This window comes from Ochotona curzoniae, unplaced genomic scaffold, assembly GCF_017591425.1.
Source record: "Ochotona curzoniae isolate NIBS_2020 unplaced genomic scaffold, NIBS_Ocur_1.0 scaffold_2453, whole genome shotgun sequence".
NCBI lineage: Eukaryota > Metazoa > Chordata > Mammalia > Lagomorpha > Ochotonidae > Ochotona > Ochotona curzoniae.
Window position 1 is genome coordinate 29,395,381 of NW_024467094.1, and position 27,978 is coordinate 29,423,358.

The following is a 27,978-nucleotide window of genomic DNA, read 5'->3' on the forward strand; positions in this document are numbered from 1 at the left end:
TTTTTTAATTACTTTTTGGGCCCTAATGGCCCAGTGGTCTTGCAAGCACCAGGATTCCATATGGGCGCTGGTTAATGTCCCAGCTGCGCACTTCCCATCCAGCTCCCTGCTTGTGGCCTGGGAAAGCAGCAGAGGATGACCTAAAGACCGTGCACCCACGTGCAAGACCTGAAGAGGCTCCTGGCATTGGATTGGCTTAGCTCCGGCTGTTGAGGCCACTTAGGGAGTGAATCAGAAGACCTTTCTCTCTGTATATCTGCCTTGCCAATTAAAAAAAAAAAACTTAAAAAAAATATGGAGTGAGGGCCCGACATGATGGTTCAGTGGCTAAATTCTTGCCTTTCACACTCCAGGACATGGGTGCTGATGCAGGGAAGGTGAGGATTTAGCTACTGAGCCATCATGCCAGGCCCAAGATTTATTTACTTTTACTGTTAAGACAGATGTACAGAGAGATCTTCCATCTGCTGGTTTACTCCCCAAATAGCCACAGTGGCTAAAGCTGAACTGATCCAAAGCCAGGAGCTTCTTTTGGGTCTCCTACGCGGGTGCAGGGTCCCAAGGCTTTGGGCGATCCTTGACTGCTTTCCCAGGCCACAAGCAGGGAGCTGGATGGGAAGTGGAGAAGTCAGGACATGATCCGGTGCTCTTGTAGGATCCTGGTGCTTGAAACGGGAGGATTAGCCAGTCGAGTCACTGCTCCAGGCCCTACCATTTATTGTTACTTACTTGAAGGACAGAGAAAGAGATGGAGGATCTTCCGTATGCTGGTCACAGCCAAATGCCTCAACACACAGATCCTGGCTAGGCCAGACCTCTGATGTGGGATGTCGATGCTCCAAACACTGGGACTAAACTCTTGGCATGATTTGCCTTGGAGGGAGAACCCCTTCTAGCCCCTTCTCTCTCAGATGGGTGACCTTGATGACTGGGATGGTGAGCTACAGCGCTGAGTATTGCTGAGCAGAGAGGAGAAGGGTGTGAGGCCCCCCCCCCCATACAGACAACGCTGGGGAGACACAGGGTGAAAGCAGCCGGGCACTGTCGGGCAGAGGGCGTGCCTGGCCATGGCCTCTAGAGGGTGAGGGAAAAGCACTTCCTGCCAGCCTCAGGCCCACTCACCCCTCCAGCTCTGCAGACCCCTGTGTGGCGCCACCCTCCCCAGGAGGACTGTCATAAGCCTGAACTTCCATCGGCTGTGACCTCCTGGCCAAAACACCCCCAGTAGCACTTCAGATCCATAGCATGGGACAAAAGCGGAAGGCCTCATCAGCTCGCTGCCCTTCTGAGGCGCTGGGTGAAGAGAAGTCAGGAGAACTTGAGCCCATAGCCAGGGTGTGCCCGAGCTGCCTGGGGCCACAGATTCCCGAGGATCTAGGAGTGGCTACCAAGGTCCTCTGGGCTCTTTTCTTCCAGCTCCAGCTGCAGGCAGCCGAAGCTTCCCCCTGGGGCAGAAGGAGTGCAGAGCCAGTGTGCCTGGGATGCTCTGGGTGGGTCCAGCTAACCTGATGGGCACAAGCAAAAAGCAGATCCTCCCTCTTCCCAGCAGCAGGCCTGGGTCCCTGGAGGCTTTCTGGGGGGCTCCAGCCAGAGCCCCAGGGCACGTGCAGCAGCGGGGGTGGGGGGCTGGGAGGGTGGCCTTGCACGCTGTACCCCACCTCTGCGCAGTGGTCCCGTCCCAAGCTGGTCGGCTTTGAGAGGTTGGGGCTCTCGCCTTGGCGTTTCGCAGTAATAGACACAGGAAGTGGAACTGCCAAGGTGCAGATTTTGCCTCAGGCAACTGAATTTATTAGCAAGAAAAAATTTAGGTCAGTCCAGCACTGACCAGCAAAGCACATCGTTAATAAAAGGATAACAAATCTGTCACTCAATTCATAAAACAGACCTCAAGCAGTTAACAACTAAAAATAAAGTTGGATTTCTGTTTAATTTAAAAGCCTCAAAAATAACAAGCAATATGTTTTTAAACATGTAGTAGACACGGTTGACTATGATACAATATACACTGTACACGGGGAGGCCTAGGGCAGCTGGGGTGGTGGGAGATTCGGGTGTTTGGATCTGGATCGGGTCTGGCCTGAAATGCTATGTCACTTAGGAAAGAGGATGGCTGGAGTGGAAAAAAAAAATTTCATATGCATGTCATTGCCCCCCCAAAATCCTAAACTGAAAGCAGGCGTGGGGAGCTGAGTAACAAGAAAAGGAAGGGGGGAGCAATTAAATAAAACTTCTTGAAAGCACACACAATGCACAGTGCTCATCATCTGGAGTATAAGGCAGCGTTCTCCATAGAAGGGGGCGGGGTGCAGGAGTCCACGGGCGGCTTGAATTTTAAATACAAAGTTGGAATGTGCTGCGGGGACGCTGGGCCAGCACTGGCTATGTGGAGCACAGGTGGCCTCCTGGCCTCTCCCGAGGTGGGTGCCAGCGGAGTGCTAGGGGGCAGGGCCCCGGGTGGCACAGGAGAGGTGGGGGCTGGCACTAGGGACTCCGGCAGTGTGGGGGAGGGGCGGGGCGGGGCGGGGGCTCACTTTGCTCCTCGACGGAGTGAAATGCATGTTTTTCCTTTGGAAATAAGGGTTCCCACGCGTCCTGGTTCAGAACGTCTCATTGGGCATGACCAGTGTCCACAGTCTGGGCAGGCCAGGGGCTCACTGTGAGAGATGGGGCAGGGCCAAGGCAGAACCAAGGGGCTTCCAGGGCAAGGAAGGGAAGGAGGAAGAGGGGACAGGAGCAGAGCCCATTCCTGTGGGCACAGTCGCAGGAGGGAGCTGATGGCAGGCCCATGGCAGCGAGGGGCCCGCTCTGCCAGAGGCCCAGGTGGGACAGGCAGGGGGGCTGTGGCTGGGGGGCTGCCCACCTCAGCTGACCTTACAAGTTCTTTGTGACCAGGTGGGTCTTGTAATGCTTAGTGAGGTGGTCACTCCTCATGAAGCGCTTCTGACACTGGGCGCACTCGAAGCGTTTGTCCCCTGGGAAGAGAAGACACCTGTCACATCCATGCGCATGTGCCATCCCACTGGGCTCCGAACAAGTGCACGAGATCTCACCTGCTCACACACTGGCTCTGCGCCCTCTACCCACCAAGCTCTCCAAGCACACCTCGCCTCCCTCAGTCTGCCTTGTTCCCACGCCTGTCCCTCGCCCCTGCAGGCTTGGCTCCTGCACCTTTGGTCTTGACTGCAGGGCAGCCGGCTGCCCCTCTGAGCTTGGGCTGTCCAACTTTCAACCCTATCTCAAAGGAAACAGAAAGCCCTACCAGCCCTCAGCCATGTCCTTTGTCCCAGCACTGTCACCTGGGACCTCTGCCAGGGTATGGCCTGTCCCTCCCACTGGTCAGCTGCTAGAACTCTGGGTCACATGTCACCCAACTCCAGGCCTGGGACAGAGCTCTGCTCACCAGGACAGTCACTATAGCAGAGTGTGCCATGGACCAAAGAGATTTTGGGTGCAGGTGGATGAAGGCTTCTCTCCTAGCTCTGCTTTTTGTTGCCATTTCATAAAAAGGTATCATTATGGTAGCAAATCTGTGGTATAAAAATATGACACTGTTAAGGACATACATGAGGGCCTGGGGCATCCACAAAGTCCAGCAGGAAACAATCCAAGAAAATCATGAGATAAGAAGAGAATACAGGGCAGCGTGAGGCAGTGGGGGAGAGCCCGAACCGAGAGCCTGAGGACCTCTGTGCCCACTGCCCATCACTAAAGCATGCCCTGGCCCGCTCTCATGCCTCTAGGAAATGGTGCCCTCCAAGACTGCCAGAGCCAGCTCAGGCCATCCAAGAGAGTGTGGGACATTGCCTGCCCAGTTCCACCCACACCTGTCAAATGAACGAACACAAATGTGTGAAAGAGGGCGGCATTTACCGACAGCAGCTTGGGAAACCCTGTGATGAAGGAAGGCCTTGGAGGGATTGTCTGGGGGGTCCTGGGTCTGTGTACAGCTCTGGCTCAGTGTGGCAGGTCCCCTGCATGGCTGGGAGTGTGGGGGCTGCCGTGGGTGGCAAGTGGGGGCTGACCTGTGTGGGTGCGGGCGTGCCGCTGCAGCTCGTCGCTCCGTGTGAACCGCTTTCCGCAGAAGAACCAGTTGCAGACGAAGGGCCGCTCGCCGGTGTGCAGGCGCACATGGGCCCGCAGCAGGGAGGTCTTCCGGAAGGTCTTGCCGCAGTCAGGGATGTGGCACACATGTTTTTTCTTGCCCTGCTCTCCAGACCTGGAGGCAGGGACAGAGAGAGATGGGAAGAGAAAGGGAAAAGGAGCAGATGAGGTTGGCCCAGGGCGGAGCCAGGATGTGGCATCTGACAGGAAGGGCAGGAAGCAAGGCTGTGGACAGCATCCCAGGGATGGGTGTGGGGAAGCCAGCAGCCACCCCCTCTGGGCTTACCTCTTCTCCCCATCCTTGCAGTTGGGACACGTGCAGGCCATGCGACGCCGCTTCTCCCCGGGCTGGGCCTCTCCCGCCAGGGCCTGCTCCATCTGCAGCTGGATCTGGGTGGGGCTCAGCCCGCTGATGGTCAGATTGTTCCCAGACACATTCTGCACTGTCAGCTGCTGCTGCCCTGTGGGGATGAGGGGGCCACAGCTCAGGACGGGGATGCCTGAAACTCCAGGCAGATAGTAACCACAGCAGCCGATGGAGCTGAGAGCCTGCTGCATGTCAGAAACCGCAGTGCAGACTTAGACATGGGGACGTCGGGAGGTTCACGGAAAAACGGAACTACAGGATCAAATTATCCTGCTGCAAAGAAAAAATGTACATCTATGTGTAGTTCTTTCCATAAGACACATCTTTCATGAACTTTCTGAGGTCCTCTCCTAGGCAAGTGTGTCAATTTTTTACCTTTTTAGTTTCATTTTCCACAAACTTTCTAAAACACCCTTGGATCAACCCATTTAAATCTTCACAATCCCATGCAACAGGTACCACCGTCTCCACTTTACAGAGGAAGAAAACTGAGGCTCAGTAATGGATCCAAGTCACACAGCTACTCCAAGGTAGAGTGGGATCTGGCCCTAGCCGGGCGGCTCCGCAGTCAGTGCCCTAAGCCACTACTTCCTGACTGGCCCGGTTGGACAATCTGCGGCCACTCTAGAGGTGCTTGGATTCAGTCTCCAACACTCCACACTCAGGAGCTGGGAGGCAGCAGGTGGCAGCCCCGGTCCTTGGGTCCCTGTCATCCACAGGGAGTTTCTAGCTCCTGGCTTCAGCCTGGTGTAGCTCTGGCTGTTGCGGGCATGTGTGGAATCAATCAGAAAATGTGAGATATCTTTCCTTTTCCTGTTTCTCATCTCTCAAATAAATAGATCTTAGAATTTTAAAAAAAGAGAGAAGCCATTGCCCGCGTGACGCTGGTTGTGAGGTGTCCTGTGTTGGAACACTGGCTTGGTTCTCCTCTGGTCTCATGTCCGTGTGAGACGGGAACTCTGAAGTCTCCAGGGGTTTGTGCTAATATTCAGGGAATCAACTAGATGGGGCCTTGGGAAGACATCTTGTCCTGCCCTCAGTGCCACCTCAGATGGAAAAACCAAATGTATACATCCATCAAGGACAGCAGTCAGGGAGCACTCACTGCCTCGGGCCAGTAAAGCACACAGGGAAGCTGGACCAGACAGCAGCATGTTCCCGCTGGTTCTTGGCAAGGCCCCTCACAGTGAAAGATCAGCATGACTGCTGGGTGGCGTGGAAAAGCCACTCCCTTCAGCTCAATCACCCCACTTCCTCCAACCCTAACTCAAGGCTCCAAGAGACCCTCCACGTTTCCCCTTACTCAGTGTTTCCCTTGAACATCTGTCATCAGCCTTTATCAAGCATGCAGGGCCAGTGTGGGGGTGTGAGGTGTGTGTGTGTGTTAAGCCACCACTTGCCACTCCTAGCATCCCATCCTGGAGTGCTGGTTTGAGTCCCCATTGCTCTGCCTCTGATCCAGCTCCCGCTAATGAGCCTGGAAAGGCAGCAGCACAGGGCCCAAGTACATGAGTACTGGCGACCCATGTGAGAGACCAGAAAACAGCCGATACCCTGCAGCCAAGAGACAACGTGCGGCTCCTGGTATTGCCCTGGTTCAGCCCTGTTTAGACCACATGGAGAATGAACCAGAGGATAAAAGATTTCTGCCTCTTCCCCTCTGTCACTCTGCCTTTCAAATCAATCCTTAAAAAACAAAACAAAACCAAACACCCCTAACTGGCAAGTTACTTAAGAAGTGTTCCTGCGTATACGCTGCAGCTCAGTCAAGGTCTTTGGCTGTCAGCTGGGAACCACAGGTGCCTCAGCCCACCTCACAGCACCGCAGTAAGTACCAAGTGGGAAGGTAGGTACCCGTGGACATACTCTTCAGTGCAAAGGGACCGGGCAAGTGGCAAGCAGCATCCTCTCTGTCGTTATTGGGCATCCCAGGGTTGGCCCCCAGGTTCCCCTGGCCAGGAACCCTCACCGCCGGTGTTGGTGATGGTCACAGGCACGCCCTGGACCTGGACCCCGTTGATGTTGATGGTCTGCATGGCCTGGGCAGCTGCCGCCAGCTGGGCTGCATTCAAGCTGATGATGCTCCCGGCGGGCGCGATCTTTGGCAAGGGTCGCTCTTTTCGGAGAATTGCAGCCGAGTGCTTTTTGCTGGTCCCGCTCAGGTGGGAGGCTCGGGGCGCAGGGCTGCTGCAGGCCGTGGTAGCTGTGGTGGCAGCGGTTGCTGGGGGACTGTCCTGGACGAGGACGGTCTGCACCTCCCCAGAAGGTGTGCGGATGTAGACCTGGGAGGGGCGACAAGGACAATGTCAGTGCCCCAGCACATGCAGCTCTCCCTGCCCAGGGGGGCCCTGGCAGCACCTCTGCCTGCCCAGGGCTCTCCTTCAGGCAGCCCCAACTCATGCCTGCATAGCCTGCCGTTCACCAAGGGTGGGTGAACCCCTGTGCTAAACAGGCACATGCTGCTGATTTGAAATCAGCTAACTTGCATAGCATGGAAAACGTAACTTAACAGTCATAAGTCAGTGCACCACCAGTGACCGTCAAACAAATGGAAACAGCTTCCTGTTAGTCTCCAAGAGCCACAGGCCTTTGAGAAACAATTTGTTCTCCAATATGGCTTGGCTAAGATAGAAAAACACAATGTTCTCTGTTGGTGGGACAGCACAAAACAGGCACACACTCCCACATCAGGAGGGCAGGGAAGACGTGGGCTGGCCTCGGGAACAAATCCGGGACTGTGGATCCAAGCCTTCAGTCTGGGCCTGCCAGTGCCTCAGTGGGGAAACGACCGGGCGCAGGGTGGTGTTCGCAGGGGAATGGCAGCAGCAACTGGCACAACAGGCCAAGGATGGCATCCCTGCGGGAGAGCTGGCACAGCTGTGGGGAAGACTGAGCCAGAAAGCAAGTGTTAGGGACAGTGGGTGCGAACCATGAAAACAGAAACAGGAAAAAGCTAGAGCAAAGCAGTGGCACAAGGTGGCAAATGGAAACCCCGGGTTTCAGCATGGGAAAGGGGCTAAGGCTACGTCACGGTGAGACCCTTACTTCATCCAGCACCTACTGCTGCACTGACAACGCCAGCCCCTCCCCACATCCCCAGCGATCACAGCCTGGCCTCCTTGCCGAGCTTGCCTGCATCTACCCTGCCCTCCTACATGACCAAGACGACTGCTCAGCACAGAGGGTAACAGCAAGGTCCCCATCGAAGTTGACTCTTTTGGGCCTGGCCAATGTGCAAAGGCCCGGGCTGATGTCAACACTGGACCCTCATCTGCAGTGTGGGGGCTGGGGCCCCACTAGGAAGCCAGGCCACTCCGGCTGAGGGCAAGGAAAAGTAAAAAGAAAGAAGAATCTGGGGAGTCAGGTACTGACATGAGCTTTGCTCTTGTGGACTAAACCACTTTTCAATAAAATGCTCCACTCTGAAAAAGTTTATGGGAAAAATGGAAATTGAGAGTAAGTTCATTCTGTTGCAAAAAACTCTGATATCCATATTTATTTATTTTTGGCAGTATATTTTCTATGGATTTTGGAAGACTCTGGTATACAGAGAAACAATGTAACTGTGCACTGTGTTTCCTCGGTAACACACAAGCACAACTCCTTCAGCTACGCCTCAGCCGCTTCTACCAGGAAGGGCTGGGAGCAACAGGCTTAGCTGCACTAAGGCCCTCCTGTAAATCTGACTTTCCAGTATTGGAACTGGAACGACTAGAGCTGAGCCGATCCGAAGCCAAGAGCCAGGAGAATCTTATGGGTCTCCCACATGGGCGCAGATTTCCAAGGTCTTGGGCCGTCCTCCACCGTTTTCCCAGGTCACAAGCAGGGAGCTAGATGGGAAGTGAAGCAGGCAGGATACAAACAGGCACCCAGGGATCCTGGCGTACGCAAGGTGAGGACTTCAGCCACTAGGTGACCACACCAGGCCAGAGGCCCTCATATTTTTTAAGGTTTATTTTTATTGCAAAGTCAGATATATAGAGAGAGGAGGAGAGACAGAGAAGATCTTCCATCTGCTGATTCACTCTCCAAGTGACTGCAACAGCCAAAGCTGAGCCAACCCAAAGCCAGGAGCTAGGAGCCTCTTTTGGGTCTCCCACATGGGTGCAGGATTCCAAGGCTTTGGGCCGTCCTCGACTGCTTTCCCAGACCACAAGCAGGGAGCTAGATGGGAAGCGGCGTCGCTGGGACACAAACCAATGCTCATATGGGATCCCGGTGAGTTCAAGGCGAGGACTTTAGCCACTAGATTACCACACCAGGTCCCCAGGGCCCTTATTTTTTAGACTGTGCTGTCTCTGGGGCAGAGGGCAGGTTGGGGAATGTGACCCAGGATCGGCCCCACCCAGGCATTGGGGGAGGTCCATTTGGGGCTTCCCGGGACAGGGTGTGCAGCTGCTTGTTCCCCTTGGCATGGCGCCTGCTGCGGCTCCACCCTGCAGGGGCCTCCCCACTTTGCTCAGGGACTGTCCTGCCACTGCAGGTGCTTGTCTCTGCGCTGAGGGCTTCCTCCTCTGGGGGAGGCTCACACCGCCACCTGGCTCATGGAGACCACTACTAACCAACTCTTCCCGGGACGGACACTGCTTCTTCTAGGTATCAGGAAACAGAGAGGTGGGCCTCTTGGAGCTTTTGCATTTCCTCCTCTGCTTCCTCTGGATGCTACTGCTGTTTTTCCCAGACCCCAGGGCACTCACAGAAGGTGCGTCTCCCTCATGCATCTGGTCTCCTGTTTCCTGCTTGCTTGTGATCTCAGCAGCCACTTCCTCTGCCTGAACTGCAGCTTCTTCCTTCTTGACATCGGGGGTCTTCGGGGAAATCTCTCCTGTTTCATATGACAGCTGCTCCTCAACTTGTTCTTGAAGCTTCTCCCCAGAGAAGCAGTTGCTTCATGAGGCAATTCTGCACTGGTGTGCCAGCAAGCAGGAGACACAGTGTCTGTACTTGGCAGCTGCTCGACCAGTGAAGGTGGAGTGGAAGAGGAGTGCCCATTTTGCACACGTCTCCCTTGTTTTCAGGATGTCTGGGCCCTTTGCTGGGCCTACACTGGCCATCACACCCTAGCAGGGGCCTGCAGAACGCAGGGAGCCCTGGTCGGCTGGCACCATGATAGACCTTGGCTTTTGAATCTTACACTCCCTAAAAAAAACCAATGCTCCTTAGAGAAATGGCTGACTCTGGGATGGAGGCAGAGAAAAAGCAAGAACAGCTTGGCACTCTGCAGCTGTGGGACAGAAGAAATGCTCACAGAATGCCAGCAGTGTGTGAGGACACACCACTGGGACAACAAAAACATTAAAATCCTGAGGATGAGTTGTAACCCCGTGAATCCACACTGACCTAGACAGATGGGGGGGAGAGAATGACAGTGCGGAACTGCTCATTAAGGCTGTGGCCAGGCAGACCCAGCAACGAGGTTCCGAGGCCCGCTGCAACAGACAAACTGCAGACAGAGGCGAAGGGAAGACGCAGGACTCACCTGACCACTTCTACAAAATCTACAGGTCAGGCCAGAGTCAAAACGGACTAGTGCTTGACAGGGCAGGGAACGTGATAAGGTTTTTGGGAAGTGATGAAAATATGCTGAAGTTGCACTACTCTGTGATATGTTGCAAACCACTGCCTTGCGCACTGTAAAGGGGGGAGGTTTAAGGCATATGAACATCACGGGAAAGCTGATTCCAACCATGGACATGTGACAAAGGGACACAGAAGCCAAGCTAACAGAGCTGCCAATGGCCAAAGCTGGAACAGTTCGTGGATCAAATATCTGGCCAAGCAGTTAGGACTCCACCCAGAACCCTCTACCTCCCATCAGTGGCCAGGTACAAGGTACACTGCTCCTGATCCTAGCTGCCAACTGGATGCGCACGCACCCTCAGAGGCAGCAGGGGATGGTTCAAGTTCATGGGTCCCTGCTCTCTGTGTGGGGCCCGAATTTTTTCATTCTTGTTACTGTTCTAAGTATTTAATTCTGTAATAAAAACTGAATTATTAACAAGTACCTATCTGTCCTTTACTCATCCCCCAAAAGGACACCTATGAAGAAAAAGGACCAGGGCCTGGAGCCGTGGCATAGTGGCTAAAGTCCTTGCCTTGAACACGCTGAGATCCCATATGGGCACCGGTTCTAATCCCAGCAGCCCTGCTTCCCATCCAGCTCCCTGCCTGTGGCCTGGGAAAGCAGTTGACAATGGCCTAAAGCCTTGGTACCCTGCACTGGTGTGGGAGACCAGGAAGAGCTCCTGGTTCCTGGCTCTGGATTAGCGCAGCACTGGTCAATGTGCTCACTTGGGGAGTGAATCATCGGACGGAAGATCTTCCTCTCTGTCTCTCCTCCTCTCTGTATATCTGACTGTGCAATTAAATAAATAATCTTTAAAAAAAAAAAAGAGGAGAAAAAGAAAAAGGACCAGAGTGTCCCCACTGTTTCATCTGATTTTTACAGACAAGCATCGCTTACTTTTCAGGACAAGTGCTCTGAGAAGAAGGCAGCCCAGCCGTCAGGCAGGAATGACCACACACAGCCTGCCCCAAAGGATTCTAGGAATACCCTCAGTTTATATCTCGAGACGACCAGCAAGCCAAGGGGGACCCAAAGGAGAGGGAGGCAGGTGCGGAAAGCATGTGGTACCTGAGTAGGCGTCGACTCAGCTGTCTGGATCTGAAAGTTCTGGGAAGGCTTCTGGGGGACGGTGGGGAGTGTGGCAGATGCAGCCTGTACCACCCGCAGAGCCTGTTGGGGGATCTGTACCACCTGCTGCTCGGCCTTTGGGGGTACCACCTGCACCTGCTGGACCACGGCTGGTTGGCCCCCGCTGGGGCTCTGGACAATCAGCAGGTTGCTGCCTGCCTGGATGATGTTGTCTGCGGTCGTCTCGATGAGCACCGTCTCCACCTGCTCAGCCACAGCGACGGGGGGCTGCGAGGCAGGCAGGCTCTTCTTCCTGGCTTTCCTGTTAGTCTTGGACACAGGGGCGGGGGGGCTTTCGGCGAGGAGCTGAGCAGGGGCCCCAGTGTCGCTGGCATTCACAAGGCTGTTGACAGGCAGGGTGAGTGTCACATTGCCACCCCCGCCCATCAGCTTCACCACACCGGCTCCGCTCTGCACCGGGGTGGTGGCGGCGCTGGACTTCTGGACAGGTGCTGGCTTGATGGGGACGGGCTTGTGACTGGATGGGGAGGGGTTGATGATGGCCTGGTTGGTACCGGGGATGAACTGGATCTGGTTGGTGAGACTAGGCTGCACCTGGATGGTCTGGGGGCTGCTCGCCTGCATCGGAGGCACCGCCTGGTACTGGACGTTGGCATTGGATCGGCTCCCTTTGTTGATGACGGTTGGATTTTGGATGGCAAACACCAACTGCCCTCCAGGATAGGAGGTGCTCAGCTGTGACCCCTGAATCTGAAGAATGTTTCCTTTGGAGGACAAGATCCCAAAGCTGTTCTTGCCAGGACTGAGGGGGAGAGGGGCGGGCTTGATGGGGACCAGTTTCCGGGGCGTGGGTTGTGGGGGAGCAGGAGGCGTCACTGCAGCTTCAACAGCGGGGGGACCGATCTTGCTACATGTTGCAGCAAGCAGAGCTAAGGGCGATGGCTGGGAGTCCTGCAAGAATCCAACAGAGAAGAAGAGTGAGAAAGGAAGGCCCCTTGCTCATAGCCCCTCTGCCCTTCACAGGCTCTCCTCTGCGCAGCCCTCCATGGGGCCCTATCCCACCTCTGGAACAGGAACCTGCTACATTCCCTGTCTCCTGTCCTGCTGGTTTCTTGGTTAAGTCAGGCAGAAAAGGCGGGTGGCAGCAGTCTCAGGAGGGACCTGCACAGGCTGCCCATGGCTGCGGTGGGTCAGCGGCAAGAGGCGACCTCTCCCAGCCCTCGACCTTGTGTCTACTAACAGGGATGGCGAGCTGGCCCCACATCTCTGATGAGAGTTCCACAACCCCACATGGATGGCTTTGTGAGCTGCCCCCGCCACATGGACTGAGCAATCCCTGAGGGATGACTGTGGAAGGGAGGGAGGGCCACAGGAGGGGGGAATTCCTGGGCGGGGTTTTCCTTGGCACTGTGCATTTGGCTTTACATACCGGGGAGAACTATTTTTCAGGGCTACAATGAGACAGCCTTGCAGGCAGGGTCTGGTGGAAGGTCCCCCGCCATCACCCGATACCCAACTATGGCACCTGATGCAAACAGCCATGATTTCTGAACTTGGAAAGCATGGGTAGCTGAGCCACCCCAGGCCTGTGTCCTGTTGTTTGAGGACCACAGTTTCACACGTAGTGGTGCCCCCACCACCCGAGAGTCCTCCCCCCCAGGGCCCGCCCAGTGCACTCGCCTGGGTGGTGGAGGCAGCAGGCTGCAGGTAGTCACTGGGACTGACAGCGGCAGTAGCAGCCATGCTGGTCTGTGGATCTGTTGGAAGGAAAGATACAGCATGAGGCCCCCAAGCTCCCCACCTCAGGCTGAAGCATGTTTATCACTGCTGTCCAACAGAGGGCAGTAACCGTCCCCTCCACTCCCACCCCTAGGCGGGGTGGAGTCCCGTGCCTCTGTCAGTGGATGACCCACCTCCTCTTTCTTTCCTCAGCCTTCAGAGGTCTTCCCCTGCCCTGTCCCCTCAGCCATCAGAGTCTAGAATAACTGCAAGATGCTCAGACTAGCAGAACTTCTCATCAGTCCCAAGCTGTGCCACTGGATGGCGCCCTCACTGCTGACTTGCTGTGAGCCCCGTAGGCAGTGTAGGTGCCCAGCTAGTTCTCCAGCCCTAACCTGGCTCCTGTTGGCTCCTGCTACAGCCAGACACCAGCCCAGCACAAGGGTCCCAGATACCAATACCTGGCTCCGGGGGGTTTCTATGGGAACCTGCACTTTAACAGCAGGGATGGTGCCAGGAGGAGTACCAAGACCAAGCAGAGTTAACAACCAAATATGCAGAAATGGGTGAAAACAGAACCAATCTGCTTTTTTTTTTTCTTTTTAAATGTATGCCTTTCATTTTTTAAAAAAGATTTATTTATGTTAGACAGGAGAGACAAACAGAAGTCTTCTGAACACTGGTTCACTCCCCTAGTGGCTGCAATGGACAGAGCTGAGTCAATCCAAAGCCAGGAGCCCAGAGCTGCTTCAGGGTATCCCATATGGGTGCAGGGTCCCAAGGCTTTGGGGTCATCCTCTATTGCTTTCCCAGACCACAAGCAGGAATCTAGATGGGAAGGGGAGCAGTTAAGATACAAACCAGTGCCCACAAGGGATCCCAGCACATGCGAGGATTTAGCCACCAGGTTTTGGAACCAGATCCACCACTCCCTTTCTTAAGTGAGAAAAGACAAAAAGAGGGCGCAGGAGGAACTGAAGGTCAGAATGAGTGATGGGCTAAGAAGGCACTCCTAGACACTTGATGGCCACTGTGCCCACGCCCATGCCAGCTACACTCCAGAGCAGGGAGACTGTGGTCACTTGCACCGTGTGGGCATGTCCTACAAAGACACAGACAGCAGTCCTCACAACCAATGATGGAACAGCTCCGCAGCTGCCAAGGAGGAAGGAGGAATCTCAATGAGCAGGCACCTGGTTGCAAAACCCCAGTCACAGCAAGCAAACCCTCCTGGACAAAGTTTTCAATGGACACCTCAGAACAGGATACATCAAAAAGGTACCTGGCTAAAATATTCACGATATTCTTATGAACAAGGAGAACAGGTGGGCAGAATGGCAGTATGGTCTGTGGGCCAAGCTGAACATGCCCCACCTAAGTACAACCAACACTACCTCAAATGTTGGGGAGGTCCCAGAACCAGGGGCCACGAGTATCTCCTCAGAGGCCTCTTTATTCTTGATTTTTCATTATTATAATCTTTTTCTTTAAAGAGTCATGTATTTTTATTGGCAAGGCCAAGCTAGAGAAAAAGGAAAGAGACCTTTCATTCTGACTCACTCCCCCTAGCTCCTCCCAACAGGTGAGTTGATCTGAAGCCAGGGTCCAGGAGCTTCTTCTGGGTCTCCTATGCAGGTGCAGGAGCCCAAGGTCTTGGGCCAGCCTCTGCTGCTTTCCCAGGCCTTAAAGACGGAGCTAGACTCCCATGTGGGTGGCAGGGACCCAGCTGTGGGGGCACCCTAACAAAGCTGGATAGGAAACCAAACGGCCATGTGTTGAGTTCTCGGACTCCAGTGCAGGATGTAGGTGTCCTGGTTACCATTGTACTGTGACACCTGCCCCCATTTTTATTTTATGTAAATATTTGTCTTGGTTATCTGAGGGGCACTGGTTCACCCCCCAAATGGCAGTAGCCCTAATAGAAGCCAGGAGTCTAACACTCCGTCTGGGGTCTCCCACAGAAGTGGAAGGGGCCCAAGCACTTGGTCTTCTTCACTGCTTCTCTAAGTACATTAACAGGGAGATGGAGTGGGACTCACATCGAATGCCAGTGTCACAGGCAGCAGCTTAATCTGCTATACCACAATACCTGCCCCTAAGTAAATAAGACTAAAAGTAAGTAGACAAAAAAATATATGGAGCTCTGGTTGCTCCATTTCTAACCCAATATAAATGAGGGGCCCACATTGTGACACAGTGGGTTAAACTGCTACTTGTAGAGCCAACATCCATCCCGGGCCAAGGTTTAACTCCTAGATGTTCCATTTTTGATTCAGCTCCCTAATACTGCACCTGGGAAAGCAGTGGAGGACAGTTCAACCCTGCCCCCTATGGGAGACCCATATGAGTTCCAGGCTTCTGATAGCCTGGCCCAGCTCCAACCACTGTTGCCACGTGGGGAATGAACCAGCAGTTGGAAGATAGCTCCTTCCCTTTCTCTGCAACTCTTTCAAATAACTAAGTCCACTTGCCCCAGGAAAACTTTAAAAACAAATAAACATCATGTGTTATCTCACTGGATGCTCTTGGCTTGACAAGTATTGCACACTGTAGGGTCCGTGTGTGTTGAAGAGAGCTCCCATCCACCTATGTGTGCTAACTAGGACGGTGTAGTCCTGCACATCTGACTCATGGTGTGTGTGCACAGAGCCAAGCACGCTGACTCTTCAGCAGCGGGAGGACTGTCCCCTGGCAGTAGTGTGCCGCAGGTGAGCTGCAGAACCCGGGCCTGGAGAAGCAGGTCTGCCTCTTGCTTCTGCAGGAAGCAGCCATCTGTGTTCTGTCAGACGCCATCCACCCAGAGAGACAGTACTGATTTAGACTTCATGGGCAATTTTTCTAGTCACTTAAAAATATTTTTATTTATTTGAAAGGTAGAATGTCAGAGAGGAGTAGGGAGAGAAAAAGAGGGAGAAGGAGAGAGAGGGAGGAGGGATAAGAGGGAGGGGAGTGATGGAGGGGGAGGGGTGAGATAACTCCCATCCATTGTTTTACTCCCCAAGCAGCCACAGCAGTCAGGGCTGGGAAAGCCTGAGCCTGGAGCCAAGAACTCCATCCATGTCTCCCACAAGGATGTCAGGGGCCCAATTACTTGGGCCTTCACATCTACCGCCTTCCCAGGCACATGAACAGGAAGTTGGATCAGAAGCGGAGCAGCCAGGACACCACCGGCACTCCAGTGTGGGATTCCAGCACTGGGAAGCAGTGGGCTGCATCCCAGCGTTGGCCACCTGTTGACCTTTGCTCTAGGAGCTAGGTGAATGAACTGACACACAAAAATCAAATGGTAACACTTTAAATGAATGTAATCTAAGTCAATTCAAAAGAATTCTTTAAAGTTCAAACTATCTAGTCATGAGCTATAATTACAAAAGTGACTTGTATCAAGACTGCACTGACATGGGTGCTTACACATACTGTCCTTGTTCAGGGCTCAGGCCACGGTAACCCTGAAACAAAAACGTGCCCTCATTACACATGGTGGACTCCAAAGATATTCTTTCCATTCTACTTCAGGCTCCGTTGGTTCTATGCCCTGCAGACTTTGGAATCACTTTTCCACAACTAAATCTGCAACAGTGCAAAGGTCTGGAAGCCAAGTTAAACTGACACCTGTCACAAAGCTGAGGAGGGTTAAAAACAATTCGGGTGTATTTGTGTCCAAAGGGCTTTTAAAACTAGCAAATGCAAAAGAGCCTGAGGCTCCAGACTGGAAGAGAATTCTGGAAGAGCCCTTCCCTAGTGAGGGGAGGGGAGCCACACCTCTCAGCCCCACTGTGCAAGCTGGGTACTGGCGCCCACACAGGCTTCTGGCAGGCTTCCCTAGGTCCAGGAAAAGTCTGGAGCTGAAGACCAGGCAGACAGTGGGGAACCAAGAAATGCAGGGTGGCTGACAATTGAGTAAATCCTGCACTTAGGTTAAAAAAAAGGTCACATGCAGGACAGGAAGACATGAGTTTGACAACTTTGGAAAGCCTGCGGTTTTGACTCAAAAGCTACATGAGAACAGCTGAGTCTAGACAGCGCTCAATACAAGTTCAAAAGTGACTTGTATCAAGACTGCACTCACACGGGTGCTTAACACTTTTATGCCACATCTGGAACATCTGGTTCCATTCTGGAAGATTTTTCCTCCAAGGAAATTGGCAATGGTTGTGGTCAGGGAGTCAGGGTGGCAATGTCCACCTGGAGATTTATTCCACCCTTGGCTCAGAGGAAGACACCAAGCCTTCCTTAAGACTAAGTCAAGAGGGACTTCAGCGTAATAAGAGAGAACTTTCAACAGGTGGGATCAGTTTCCACTGAGGTCATGTTCTCCTTTCTTTGGATTTATTTTGTCTACACTGGAGCAAAAGGCCTCGGAGGGTTTCTACTTCTCAGACTACACTACTGGCAGCAACAGGAGCTGTCAGCCACTAGCTAACCCGCTGGGAAGGCAGGAAGGGGCTCTCCTGGTGGGCACCCCTGGACCCAGGCTGGCTCAGCTACAACTGCTACGAGTGCCCTCAATACCCTCCACTGTGTCGGGGCCGAGCGACACAGGGCGCACATAGTTTGGATGGCACCTGGCTGAGCACACCCCCATCATCCTCCTTGCTTCTGGGGCAGCTGCCTGGAGCCCAGGTCAGGCTCCAAGGGCTTCTTCTGCTGGGAACGGAGCAGAACCTGCCGGGGCAAGCTCACATGGCCATGCCAATGTGGCAGTTTCTGTTGGTTTTCCTTTCCTTCCTGACTTCAGGCCAGGGTTTGGGGGGGGGTCTCGCACAATGTCACCCTGAGCTTTATGGCCCCTGGCCTGCAGTTTGGGAGACCAAAACAGAACAGCTCTCCATGCCCCAGCAGAATTACTTCCTGGGGCTAACCACCAAAGGGCAAACAGCAGTAGCTCAGCGGGCACTAGGGAATGCAAGGCAGCTAGGCACCAATGGAGAGACGCAGCTAACAAGGCTACAGGATGATCAAATGTGCCTTAGAACCTCACTGATCTGGAACCTTCTCTTTAAAATACGTAATTTGGACCTAAGTTGCTCTTTTCCTTTATACCAGTCAGAGTGAGGCTACATGGTATATGGAGATTGCAAAGGGACTCTTAGACACAGCTGTGTAATTGTTTTATACCACCACCACCATTTTAGTAGCACCACTGGCTTTTAACAGCAATTTGCTTTTTTTTTTTTTTTTTTTACTGAATTTTACTAAAACCTTTGTTTTTAGCAGCAGTGTAAGCGGGATTCCACACATTCTTGAAAAGCTACATTTCTTCCAAAGTTATGTCAGGCTTTCCATTCATTCAAGTTGGTTAAAATTTTCCCAGCAGTCCCTGGGCGTGGGCGATTTATGGCACAGCAAGAGTGCCTCTCTGAGATGCCCCAGACAGACCGCAGGGGGTATGCCCCTGGGCTGGCTGGGGCAGCAAAGCCAGGTGCCTGATAGGCTCACGCCTGAGTGCCTTCTTACTGCAGTTGTATTCAAGCCCCAACTTGGCAGAGAAGCCTAGGGGTCTCCAGGCTCTTCCTCCTGTCCCCTCCAGCACTGCCTTTCCTCCCCCACACCTCCCCTCAAATCTGTCCATCCCAGATCTCTCTCACAGGGTCCTTTCTTTTGTGCTGGCCACATAGGTGTGGCCCGGACATGCTCGCATCACCAGCCTAGGGGGTCCCCAGCTTCTGCGCCCTCAGGTCCCACAGTCCTTCCTTCAGCTCCCTGAAGAGCCTTCCCCCTCGCATCTGCCTTGAGGTGAAGCAATGCTCTTTGGGGACACCCACCACCCTTTAAATCCCCAGGGAGCTAATGAAGGGGGTGGCTGGAAAAGAGCTCCCCAGGGTGGGCCATGGCTGTTCTCAGTGAACTGCTGCAGTCTTTGGTTAAACTTCCCCAGGGAATCACTGAATCCTGAAGACCCTGAAGACTCTGGCCCCACCCACCATTTTCTCATCCTTCTTAGGATAGGATCTGGCCCAGCCCCTCTTATCCAACCTCCACAATCTTTTAAAAGCCACCCCCACACCCCGATTAGTTCCCTCAATGATTTCCAGATGCTCTGAAGATAAGCTCACAGAAGCCAGAAAATCTGCCCCTCCCTGTCCCAACCCCTACCTCTGCTCCCACAGGGTCAAGCTCAGCCCTTTTCACTTCCAACACACTTTTCTGGACTCCAAATCTGCCACATTCACTCACCTGTGGCCCCCATGTGCTCACTCACGTTTGGCTAGCCTGACCCTTGCGTGTACACGTACATCTCACCCCTTCAGGGAGAGCCTCGCTGGGCAGGTGCTCTTGTAATGTGCCCCAGTGCAGTCCCCAGCCCAGGACAGGGACTGTGTCTGTCCCAGTGGTCTTTTCTCTGACAGCTGACTTGAAGAGGGACCCTGAGCTCTCGGCCATCTTGCTGGAGGCCTCCTACTGGTCACTGCACCCAAAACAGGACTGGGGAGACACAGGGAGTGAGAGGGAAGGGCACCCCTAGGTGCCTGACTCCCTGGGAGAGAACCTGGCAGATATTCCACATGCAGGCCTGGGAGCCACTGGGCTTCTATTGATTTTCTGTCTCTGCCTGCACCCTATAGCAGGGCCTTCTTGGCCCTCAGCTGTGGTATTTCCCCTAGAGGAATTTCACTCTGTGCAAACAGTCCTTCTCTTGGCTATTTTGGTCAGCTTAGCTGGGCCAAAGGCCAACAACGCAGTTTCTAAGCCCAGGCTTTCCCAGTTAGCTAGCCTGGAAGAATTCAGAGCTGCTGAGTGGAAAAGCAAGCCGTGGCTGCTTTGAGAGAACAAAGCTGGACCTCAAAGGAAGCTGATGGGGGAACAGCACCCTGTGACACTCCAAACTGCACAGATCATTCAGAGAAGCAAACATGTAGCAATCAGAATAACCAGCACACAAGAGCCCAACAGCTGTAAAACACATTGCAGTGACTTTTTAAAAGAAAGAGCAGGGTTGGGCAGCAACCTCTCAATAGGCCAAGGGGAAGGCAAGGCATGGAGGTTCTGTCCCTACTCGGGTTCCTCTTGAGTCTCCTATCTTCCTGACTTCAAACTCATACCCCAGCCTCAGCCATGACCCTTATCTGTGTCTGCAGCTTCCAGGTTTTTTGTTTTGTTTTAATGATTTTGGGCTAGCACTGTGGCATGGTGAGGGAAGCCGATCCCAGATGAGGGATGGTTTGAGTCCCTGCTGCTCCACTTTCAATCCAGCTCTCTGCTGATCGTCCGGGAAAGCAGCTGACCTTCTGCACCCGTTTGGGAGACACCAAGGAGGCTCCTGGTTCCTGGCTCCAACCTGGTCCAGCCCTGGCCATTGCAGCCATTTGAGGAGTAAATCAGCAGATGGAAGATCTCTGTTTCTCCTCTTTCTTGTGTGTGTGTGTGTGTGTGTGTGTAATCAAGGCACAGTGACAGATAGGAAGAAAGATACTCAGACTGATCCTCTATCACCCTGCAAATGCACTAAACAGCCAGGGTTGGACCAAGCCCAAGCCAGGAGCCAGGAACTCCATCCATGTTTCCCATGTCAGTGGCAGCATCATCATTGCCTCCCAGGATGCATTAGCAGGGTGCTGCATCAGAAGTGCAGCAGCCAGGACTCAAACCAGAACACTAATATGAGATGTGGGCACCCCAAGCTTCACCGGCCGTGCCACAATGCATCTGAGGGGGTGTTCATGTGTTCATGATTCCACAAGTTCCTTCATAGCTACACAGAACTCCTTGCAAGAGTGCCCTAAGGCTGTTCTCCCTGGTTACTTCCCTGCCCTTCCTGAACCCAACCTCACCGCACTGCCTGCATCTCGGCCCTGCTCCGCCATCTAATGGTCAGACCCTCCTCTTCTGTGGAAGGTCTGACGGTGAACCAACTACCCCCTGGAGACCTTCCTTCCCTTGGCTTCGAAGACACATGTGCCAGGTTGGCCACCTGCTTCTCTGGTTATTTCTCAATCTCCCTGGCTGCTTCTTTCTCTCCTTTCCAATTCTGATGGGGGTTTCATGGTTTAAAAACAAAAAGAAAAACATGTAAATTCTATGTAAGGATGACTCCCAAAATTCTGTCTGGGTTTGTGTTATCTGACAGCCTGCTGCCGTCTCCACTGGTGTACTAACAGGCATCCCAATCGGTGGGCCTGGTGTCCCCCTAATCCTGCACCTCAGCATGGGTGCTAGCCCTGACTTGCCTTTCCCACACCATTCCCTTGTCAGCCAGCAAACATGATGGGTAATACCTTCAAATGTACTCTGAATCTGACTCCTTTCCCTGACCAGCGGGATCCAGGTTCCCGCATTCCCTCACCTGGATAACCAACAAAGCCTTTTGGTTGGATATCTAACCTTGACCCCTGTCACCCTGGTCTCAACATGCATCCGCATGCAACCCTTAAACTTCCTCCTTGCTCAGAGATGCCTGGACAGCGTCCCATGTCCCACTCAAAGAGCCAAAGTCCCCACCATGACACAGAAATCCCCTGTGTGACCCGCCCTCCTGACCCACTCCCTGCCTGGGTCATCCGCAGTTGGGAGACCTTCCCTGGCCAGCCTGTCAACTGCCCCTCACTGCCCCCTCCCCGCCACACACTCTTCCTGTTGCTCTCATCTATACTCCCGGTAGCACCTCACAGCATCTAACAAATATCTGTTACCATCTCCCACTAAGAGATCAGCTCCCTAAAGGCAGGGACTTCTCTTTCTCAGGGCCCGGCAACCAGCAGATGTTTGATACATTTTTGCCAAACAAACCAGGAAAACCTGAGCCAGTGGGGCAGGACCGCCTTGGACACTGGCAGACCTGCATCTCTTGGCCCTGAGCAAGAATCCAAGCCATGGGCAGCGTTAGGGATCCAGGCCCATGTACACATCAGCCCACGCAGGCTAGCGCCTGAGCAGGGGCCAGCGCAGTCCAGTCCTGCTCCTGGAGAGCCCCTTTGGTGTACACACCTCAGGGCGGGGCACACAGGTAGGACATTCCAGCGCTTCTCTCGGCCGACATGGCTGAGATCCCAGGGCACCTGAACAGAGCTCCTCTGTACCGCCTCCAGCCTCGGTTCCCTCTCTCCTGAACAGAACGGTGTCATCTGCTCGTCTGCATCCTGCCTGGTCACACTCCACGGGGCTGGACCAGAAGGGATCCTGGAAGACGATGCTGGGGAGAGCCTGGGTACAGGAGAACTCGACCCCGTGACCAAAGCAGCCCCAGAAAGTGGTGCCAAAGCGTTTCATCCTCAGTGCCAGTGGACAACATGCCCGGATGCTCAGGGCGGAGAGGAGAACCAGTTCATTGAGGCCTGCAGAGAATGTCTAGCACCACCGAGGGCAGAGCAAGCTGGACCACTCTCCCAGCCAAGCTTTGACAGCAACTATCTGGGCGAGTTGAGGCTCTAAGGTGGACTGTGTCAGCCAATGGACCTGGGAAGGATTTCCTTAACCCTGTAGCAATAAAATCAATAGCATCTCGGAATTATCTAAGCCACTTAAGCAGTACCACATGCTCCACATCGGGGATCCTGGGGTAACATCGGCTGGGCGTCCCCCATTCCTCGGTACAGATGTGGTTGGGTTGCTGGGTTCCTTTTCTCCCCACTTTGCCCAAATACAGGAAGGAAAAAGGAGACCAGAGGCAACTGTCCCATCCACTTTCCCCATTCCTTGACCCCTCCTGCCCTACTCGGTGCTCCACATAGGCATGCATCCCTCTCAACTGTGTAAACATCATCAAAAATAAACTGAATTTATTATCAAAACAAAAACAAAAAAACACTGTCTTACAGGGTGAGAAGCGTTCCCCACCCCCTCCACACAGGATCTTCCTAGGCGCGCGTGCTGCTCGCTCTCCTCTGCTCTGGCACATGTATGTGTGAGTCACTCTCCACATTCACCCCGGGCTCGGATCAGCTCCCAAAATGCCGGGTGACTTCATTTCCCCCGAGAGAAGAGGGCTGGCTTCCCAGCTACTGCTCTGAGGGTTAGGAAACGTCTGGCTCAGGTTTTTTTCTAGGCTGACCCGAGCCTGCCAACTAGACATCAACAATCCACTTCTGATCACATGGCCCTCCCTGCAGCCTTATTCCTTGCTTCCCACTTTTTCTCAGAGGCCACTCTGTGATGCCACCAAATCCCACGGGAGAGGTGATGACCACAAAGAGGAGGCCCACGTCGAGCACGCTGATGGGCGCTGCTGTCTATACTCTGTCAACTGGAACAAACCCACGAGGGCCACCATCTCCTCATCCCCCAAGCGCTGTCCTCCACAGCCTAACACCTTGTCCCTCAGTGCATGCTTTTCACTCGCTCTTCCAGCCTGCTCCAACAGAGGACAGACAGAACCACAGGCCCAAAGCCTCCTAGACATCCCTGCTTAACGAGCCCAGCTCGGCTCTCTTCCGGGAAGCACATGCTAGGCACAAACTTTCAACCAAGCTTCAGAAGTGCAAGGACCAAGTGTTGCCTCTATGGAGAAAGAAATAATAAAGGGAAAAGGTTTTTCTTCTTTTTCCTTCCTGCAACCGATCTAGAAATCACACAGAGACTTACATGCATTTCCAAAATCAATAGCAAACAGAAATAGCAGCACATGTATTCCCTAATGCTATATACTTCGAGGTCCACAAATGGACAGGCGTGGTCTGGCCCATGCTGGGAACAAATTCTCAAATCCAGGTAACACATTCATAAGCCCCACCCAAGGAAACACCCCAAACAGGCCACCCTGACACGTCCCTAAGAAAGTCAATGAGGTTTGGATGAGACCACGTAACCCTTGTACAGTCCACACCCCTAAACTTTCTAATGTGCTGCACACGCTTCAGTGCAACACGTCTCTGTGGTTTTCACTCCGTGTTCACTGTCCATCACTGTCCACTGTCAACTTATCAACCCATGGGAGCCCAGGCTGAGTCCCGGCTGCTCCACTTCTGCCCCAGCTCCCTGCTAATGCACCTGGGAAAGCAGCAGAGGACGGCCCGAGTGCTTGGGCTCCTGCCACCCACGCAGGAGATCCGGACGCAATTCCAGGTTCCTGACTTCTGCCTGGCCATTCTGGTCATCTGAGGAGTAAATTAGCAGGTAGAAGATATTTCTCTCTCTGTAACTCTGATTTTCAAATATAAAACAAATCTTAAAAAAGAAAAGAAAAAAAAGTAAAAACAAAAAACCTGCTGCATTTCTCTCATAGAAATGAAGGTGAATTAGGTCTGGAAGTATGCTGAGCCCAAGCCAATACTGGCAGGCTGGCTGGTTGGCTGAAGCCATCTTAAAATGTTTTTATTAGGACACTAGTTGGGCAATACTCGGTGAAAGTAAGCTTGGGAATTAACTGCTCACACATTTACAGCAAAGCACTGTTTGTTGCTTGGTGCCAGGGACCCTGCAACTTCTCCAAAAGGCTGCTGTGAACCACAGAAAGAATCCAGAAGTCCAAGGCTGGGGCCGACACTGTGTCACAGCCTGCAGCATCGGCATCCCATACAGGCACCAGTTTTTGAGACTTGCTCTATTTCCAATCTAGATCCTGGCTGGCACATCTACGAAAAAGCAGCAGAGGATAGCCCAAGTGCTCGGGCCCCTGCACCCACCAGGAGACCCAGAGCAATCTGGCCTGCTGCAGCCACTGGGGAGTCGGCTAGCAGATGAAGGATCTCTACCTCTCTATAACTCCAAAATAAATCATTTTAAAAAATGAGGGGGAGGGGGGCCAGCATGGTAGCTTAGTGGCTAAAGTCCTCACCTTGCATGCGCCAGGATTCCATACAATTGGTGATTCATGTCCTGGCTGCTCCACTTCCCATCCAGCTCCCTGCTTGTGGCCTGGGAAAGCAGTTGAAGATGGCCCAAGGCCTTGGGACCCTGCACCTGTGTGGGAGACCTGGAAGAAACTCCTGGCTCCCAGCTTCAGTTTGGCTCAGCTCCAACCTGGGAGGCCATTTAGGCAGTGTATCAGTGGATAGAAGATCTTTCTGTCTCTCCTTCTTTCTGTAAATCTGATTTTCCAATAAAAATAAGTCTTTGGAAAAAAAAAAAAAGGAATACGCCAACATTCCAACACTATCTCACCTGCCAATTCCCATAAAGTTCTTCTACCAAGATATTTGACAAAATCCTCTAGAAGTTTCTCTCCCTGCATTCGCAGGACTCCAGGACCCCAAACACTAACAAAGCTGACCTCTGTGTGCTGCCTACAGTGACGCCAAAGTTCTCCTGGGGCTAGCTGTCCCCGCCAAGCAGTCAGGTGACAACTGGGTCATGAACAAATGCTACATGGGTCTCCTTAGCAGAGGCTGTGCCTTCAGCAGCCCAGCTCTAGGGTCAGTCACTTCTTCCTGTAGTCACTTTAAATCACAAGAGTTCAGCCAGCCAGAAACTAGAAAACTTGCCAAGCACCCAATTCCAACAGGTGTTAAAACCTGTCAGAAGCTAGGGGAACAATGACATCACCGGCCCAACTGACAGGTCTACCAGCTTCACCCCCTTCCTAACACCCAAGAATGTCAAAGGCACTGCTGTGAGGCGCACCACTGCAGACAATGGGTTTCTTTGTTAGTTATCAAAAAGGACTGCTCTGCTGTGAAACAGCTCCTCAGCTCCACCTTCTAGCCCTAAAAACTCAGCCTGTCTCGAGCCTACAACACTTGCATCCCTTGAAGGTGCTGGATCAGGTCCCAGCGGCTTCACTTCTAATCCAGTTCCTCTGCTCCCGGGAAGGCAGCAGGAAAAAAAAAAATGGCCCAAGTCCTTGGGAGTTGAAGCTCCTGGCTCCAGCACTGGCCGGGGGCAGGCTGTCATGGCCAGGGCACAATCAGTTGATGGAAGATTCTCCTACTCCAGCCTTTCAAACAGATAAGCCCTGCTCTAAGGGGTCACCGGGCCAGTTCCTGATCTAAAGCACATCTACCGGCCCACGCCTTTCTCCAAGAACCTCGAGGGTCTAAACAAGGCAGGATCTCTGAATCAAAAATCAAAGAATGCCACCAGGACAGATCACCTGGTTGCCCACCACAGTCTCTTTGGAGCCGCAAGAAGTGCGGGGGCGCAGCTGAGCCCCAGCAGGCACCCTTGGGGCGAAAGTGGGGCGCACGAAGAATCCACTTTTATTTCTGGGATGGTGGGTGTTCTCTCTCCCCGCCCCCATACACATCAGCCAATTCTCAAACTTGTCCTCCTCCTGCCTGGGATGGCAGATCCACGCTCCGGGGCCAGAGGACACCACCCCGACCCCCGACCCCAGACCAGGACACGACGGTCACTAAGTCGTGTCGCAGGAGGGCCCCCCCATCCCCTCCGGCTCCGAGTGGGCTGCCAGGCTCGCCCCAGGTGCCCAAGGCTCTCGCCAGTCCCCGGAAGCGGCCGCCCTCCCGCCCAGCGGGCTCCGAGGGGGCGGGGAGTCGAACGCCCCCTTCCGGGTGCCTCCGCCCGGGCTGGCCAGCCCCGCTCCTCCTCCGGGCGGGAATCCTCCCTCCCCCGCCCCTCCCGCAGCCGGGCCCCGACGCCAGGCCCGGCCCCAGGGGGGCGCCCCCGCCGCCGACTCCCCGTCCCCGCGGCCTCTGCCCGTCTTCCCGACCCTTGGGGGCCGGAAAGACCCCGCCGGCAGCGGCCAGGACCCACCGCTCATTACGACATCTTCCTCCCTGGCCTCCGCCGCCTCCGCCGCCACCGAGAGCCTGACACCGCCCGCCTAGAGCCCGCCAATCCCGGAGCCCGCCACCGCCCGAGCGACGGCAGCGCCCACCAGTAAGCGTTGGGTTCATTGGGGACCGACAGCACGACGAGCCAATCTCCGAGACGCATCTAGAGCGACGTTGGTTTGGCCAATAGCGCTGTGGAGTGTCACTGACGGACGGTAGCGCGCACCAACCGGAAACCTAAGGCAGAATGAACGACGTGTTCCTCGGCCAATTGGCGGGAAGTAAAGTCCCGCCTACTGGCTCGTTGATGGACAGCAACGGGAAGCTGGGTAGGGTGGGGCTTAGCTGAAGAATGTTCCTGTATTGGTCGTGGTTGACCTTCCACCCACCTCTAACCCAGAAAGATGAGTGATCGATCTGCCCTAAAGCCAATCACAAGTCCTTAGGGTGAGGCCCTATAAATAGCATATGCATTTCGCCTTCAGCCCAGTCTCGCCCAGGTGTGGCAGGGCTTCCTCCTGCTCTCCTGCTGCCGGCGCCCACTCAGCCCCAGGCCGGGGGAGTGGAAGAGCCGCCAATCGTCCCTTCAGTGCCTCGTCGCCTGGGGACAGGCTCCTTGGAACAGCTAGGCTATCTGGCGCCCGCCATGGAGCTGCGGGACATTCCTGAAGGGATTTTTCCAACAGTCCAAGCCCCGGGCTAATCTTCACCAGGACCTCGTCCCCGCCATCCCTGTAGACACGGGGCTGGGGAGTCTGGAAGCATTCCCGGGGCTGCCGGCCCTGCTCCGTTCTGCCTGCCTTTGAAGAGTGCCTGGGGTGGGGAGCAGGACCTGGGCTATGCCCGCTGACCTCCTGGGTGTGTGGGCGCGCCCGGTGGGCACTGTGCAGGTGGGCTTCTGGGGACCTGTGCGTGCGTTACCGAGTGAGAGCCGGGGTTGGAAACCCACCACCCACCCCGCTCTCCCTGGCTCCCACCCACACCCTGGGAGAGAAGTATGTGTCGCACCCTTTCGTACTGGCACAACAGCCCCTGCACTAAGACACATTTTCTTTGCCATTCTACACATTTCTATTCTGCCCTGCCTTTTTTTCATCGTAATTGTCAGGGTGGACAGCATAGCCAGAAAGGGGCAGTATGTTAAAATCAAACCCTGAGCAGAAGGCCTAATACCCAGTAACTGATGAATAAATGTGTGTTTTAAAGATTTGAAAGAGAGAGCTTCCATCTGCTGGGTTCACTCCCCACTCAATTTTCTTTGAGTGGACTCAGCTGAAGCCAGGAGCCAGCTTATGTCAGGTCTCCCACACAGGGGTCCAAGGACTTACACATCCTCAACTGCTGTGTTAGCGAGGAGTCTGATCAGAAGTGGAGCAGCCAGGAGCCAAGCTGGTGCCCACGCGGGATGCTGGGGCTGCAAGCCACTTCTAACTCCCCTGCTGTGTCAGCACAGTTCCTGGGAATAAATGTTGATCTTCCAGGGCCAGTGCTGTGGCTCAACTGGCTAATCCTCTACCTGTTAGCACCTTATG

At 54.0% G+C, this 27,978-nt stretch overlaps 1 protein-coding gene across 2 annotated transcripts; it reads right to left on the bottom strand.

Annotated features, from left to right (window-relative positions):
* Positions 1-1,761: 1,761 nt before the first annotated feature.
* Positions 1,762-27,106, bottom strand: SP2 (Sp2 transcription factor). Of its 2 annotated transcripts, none has more exons than XM_041000436.1 (7): positions 26,427-27,106; positions 12,804-12,880; positions 11,103-12,074; positions 6,438-6,750; positions 4,388-4,562; positions 4,023-4,216; positions 1,762-2,972 (listed from the first exon to the last, which is right to left on the bottom strand). In XM_041000436.1, the coding sequence occupies exons 1-7, from the start codon at positions 26,431-26,433 to the stop codon at positions 2,872-2,874; spliced, it is 1,839 nt and encodes a 612-aa protein (XP_040856370.1). In that variant the 5' UTR covers positions 26,434-27,106; the 3' UTR covers positions 1,762-2,871. The 2 variants fall into 2 exon arrangements, with proteins under 2 accessions (XP_040856370.1, XP_040856369.1); XM_041000435.1 differs by lacking the exon at positions 26,427-27,106 and adding an exon at positions 24,553-24,586.
* Positions 27,107-27,978: the final 872 nt, after the last annotated feature.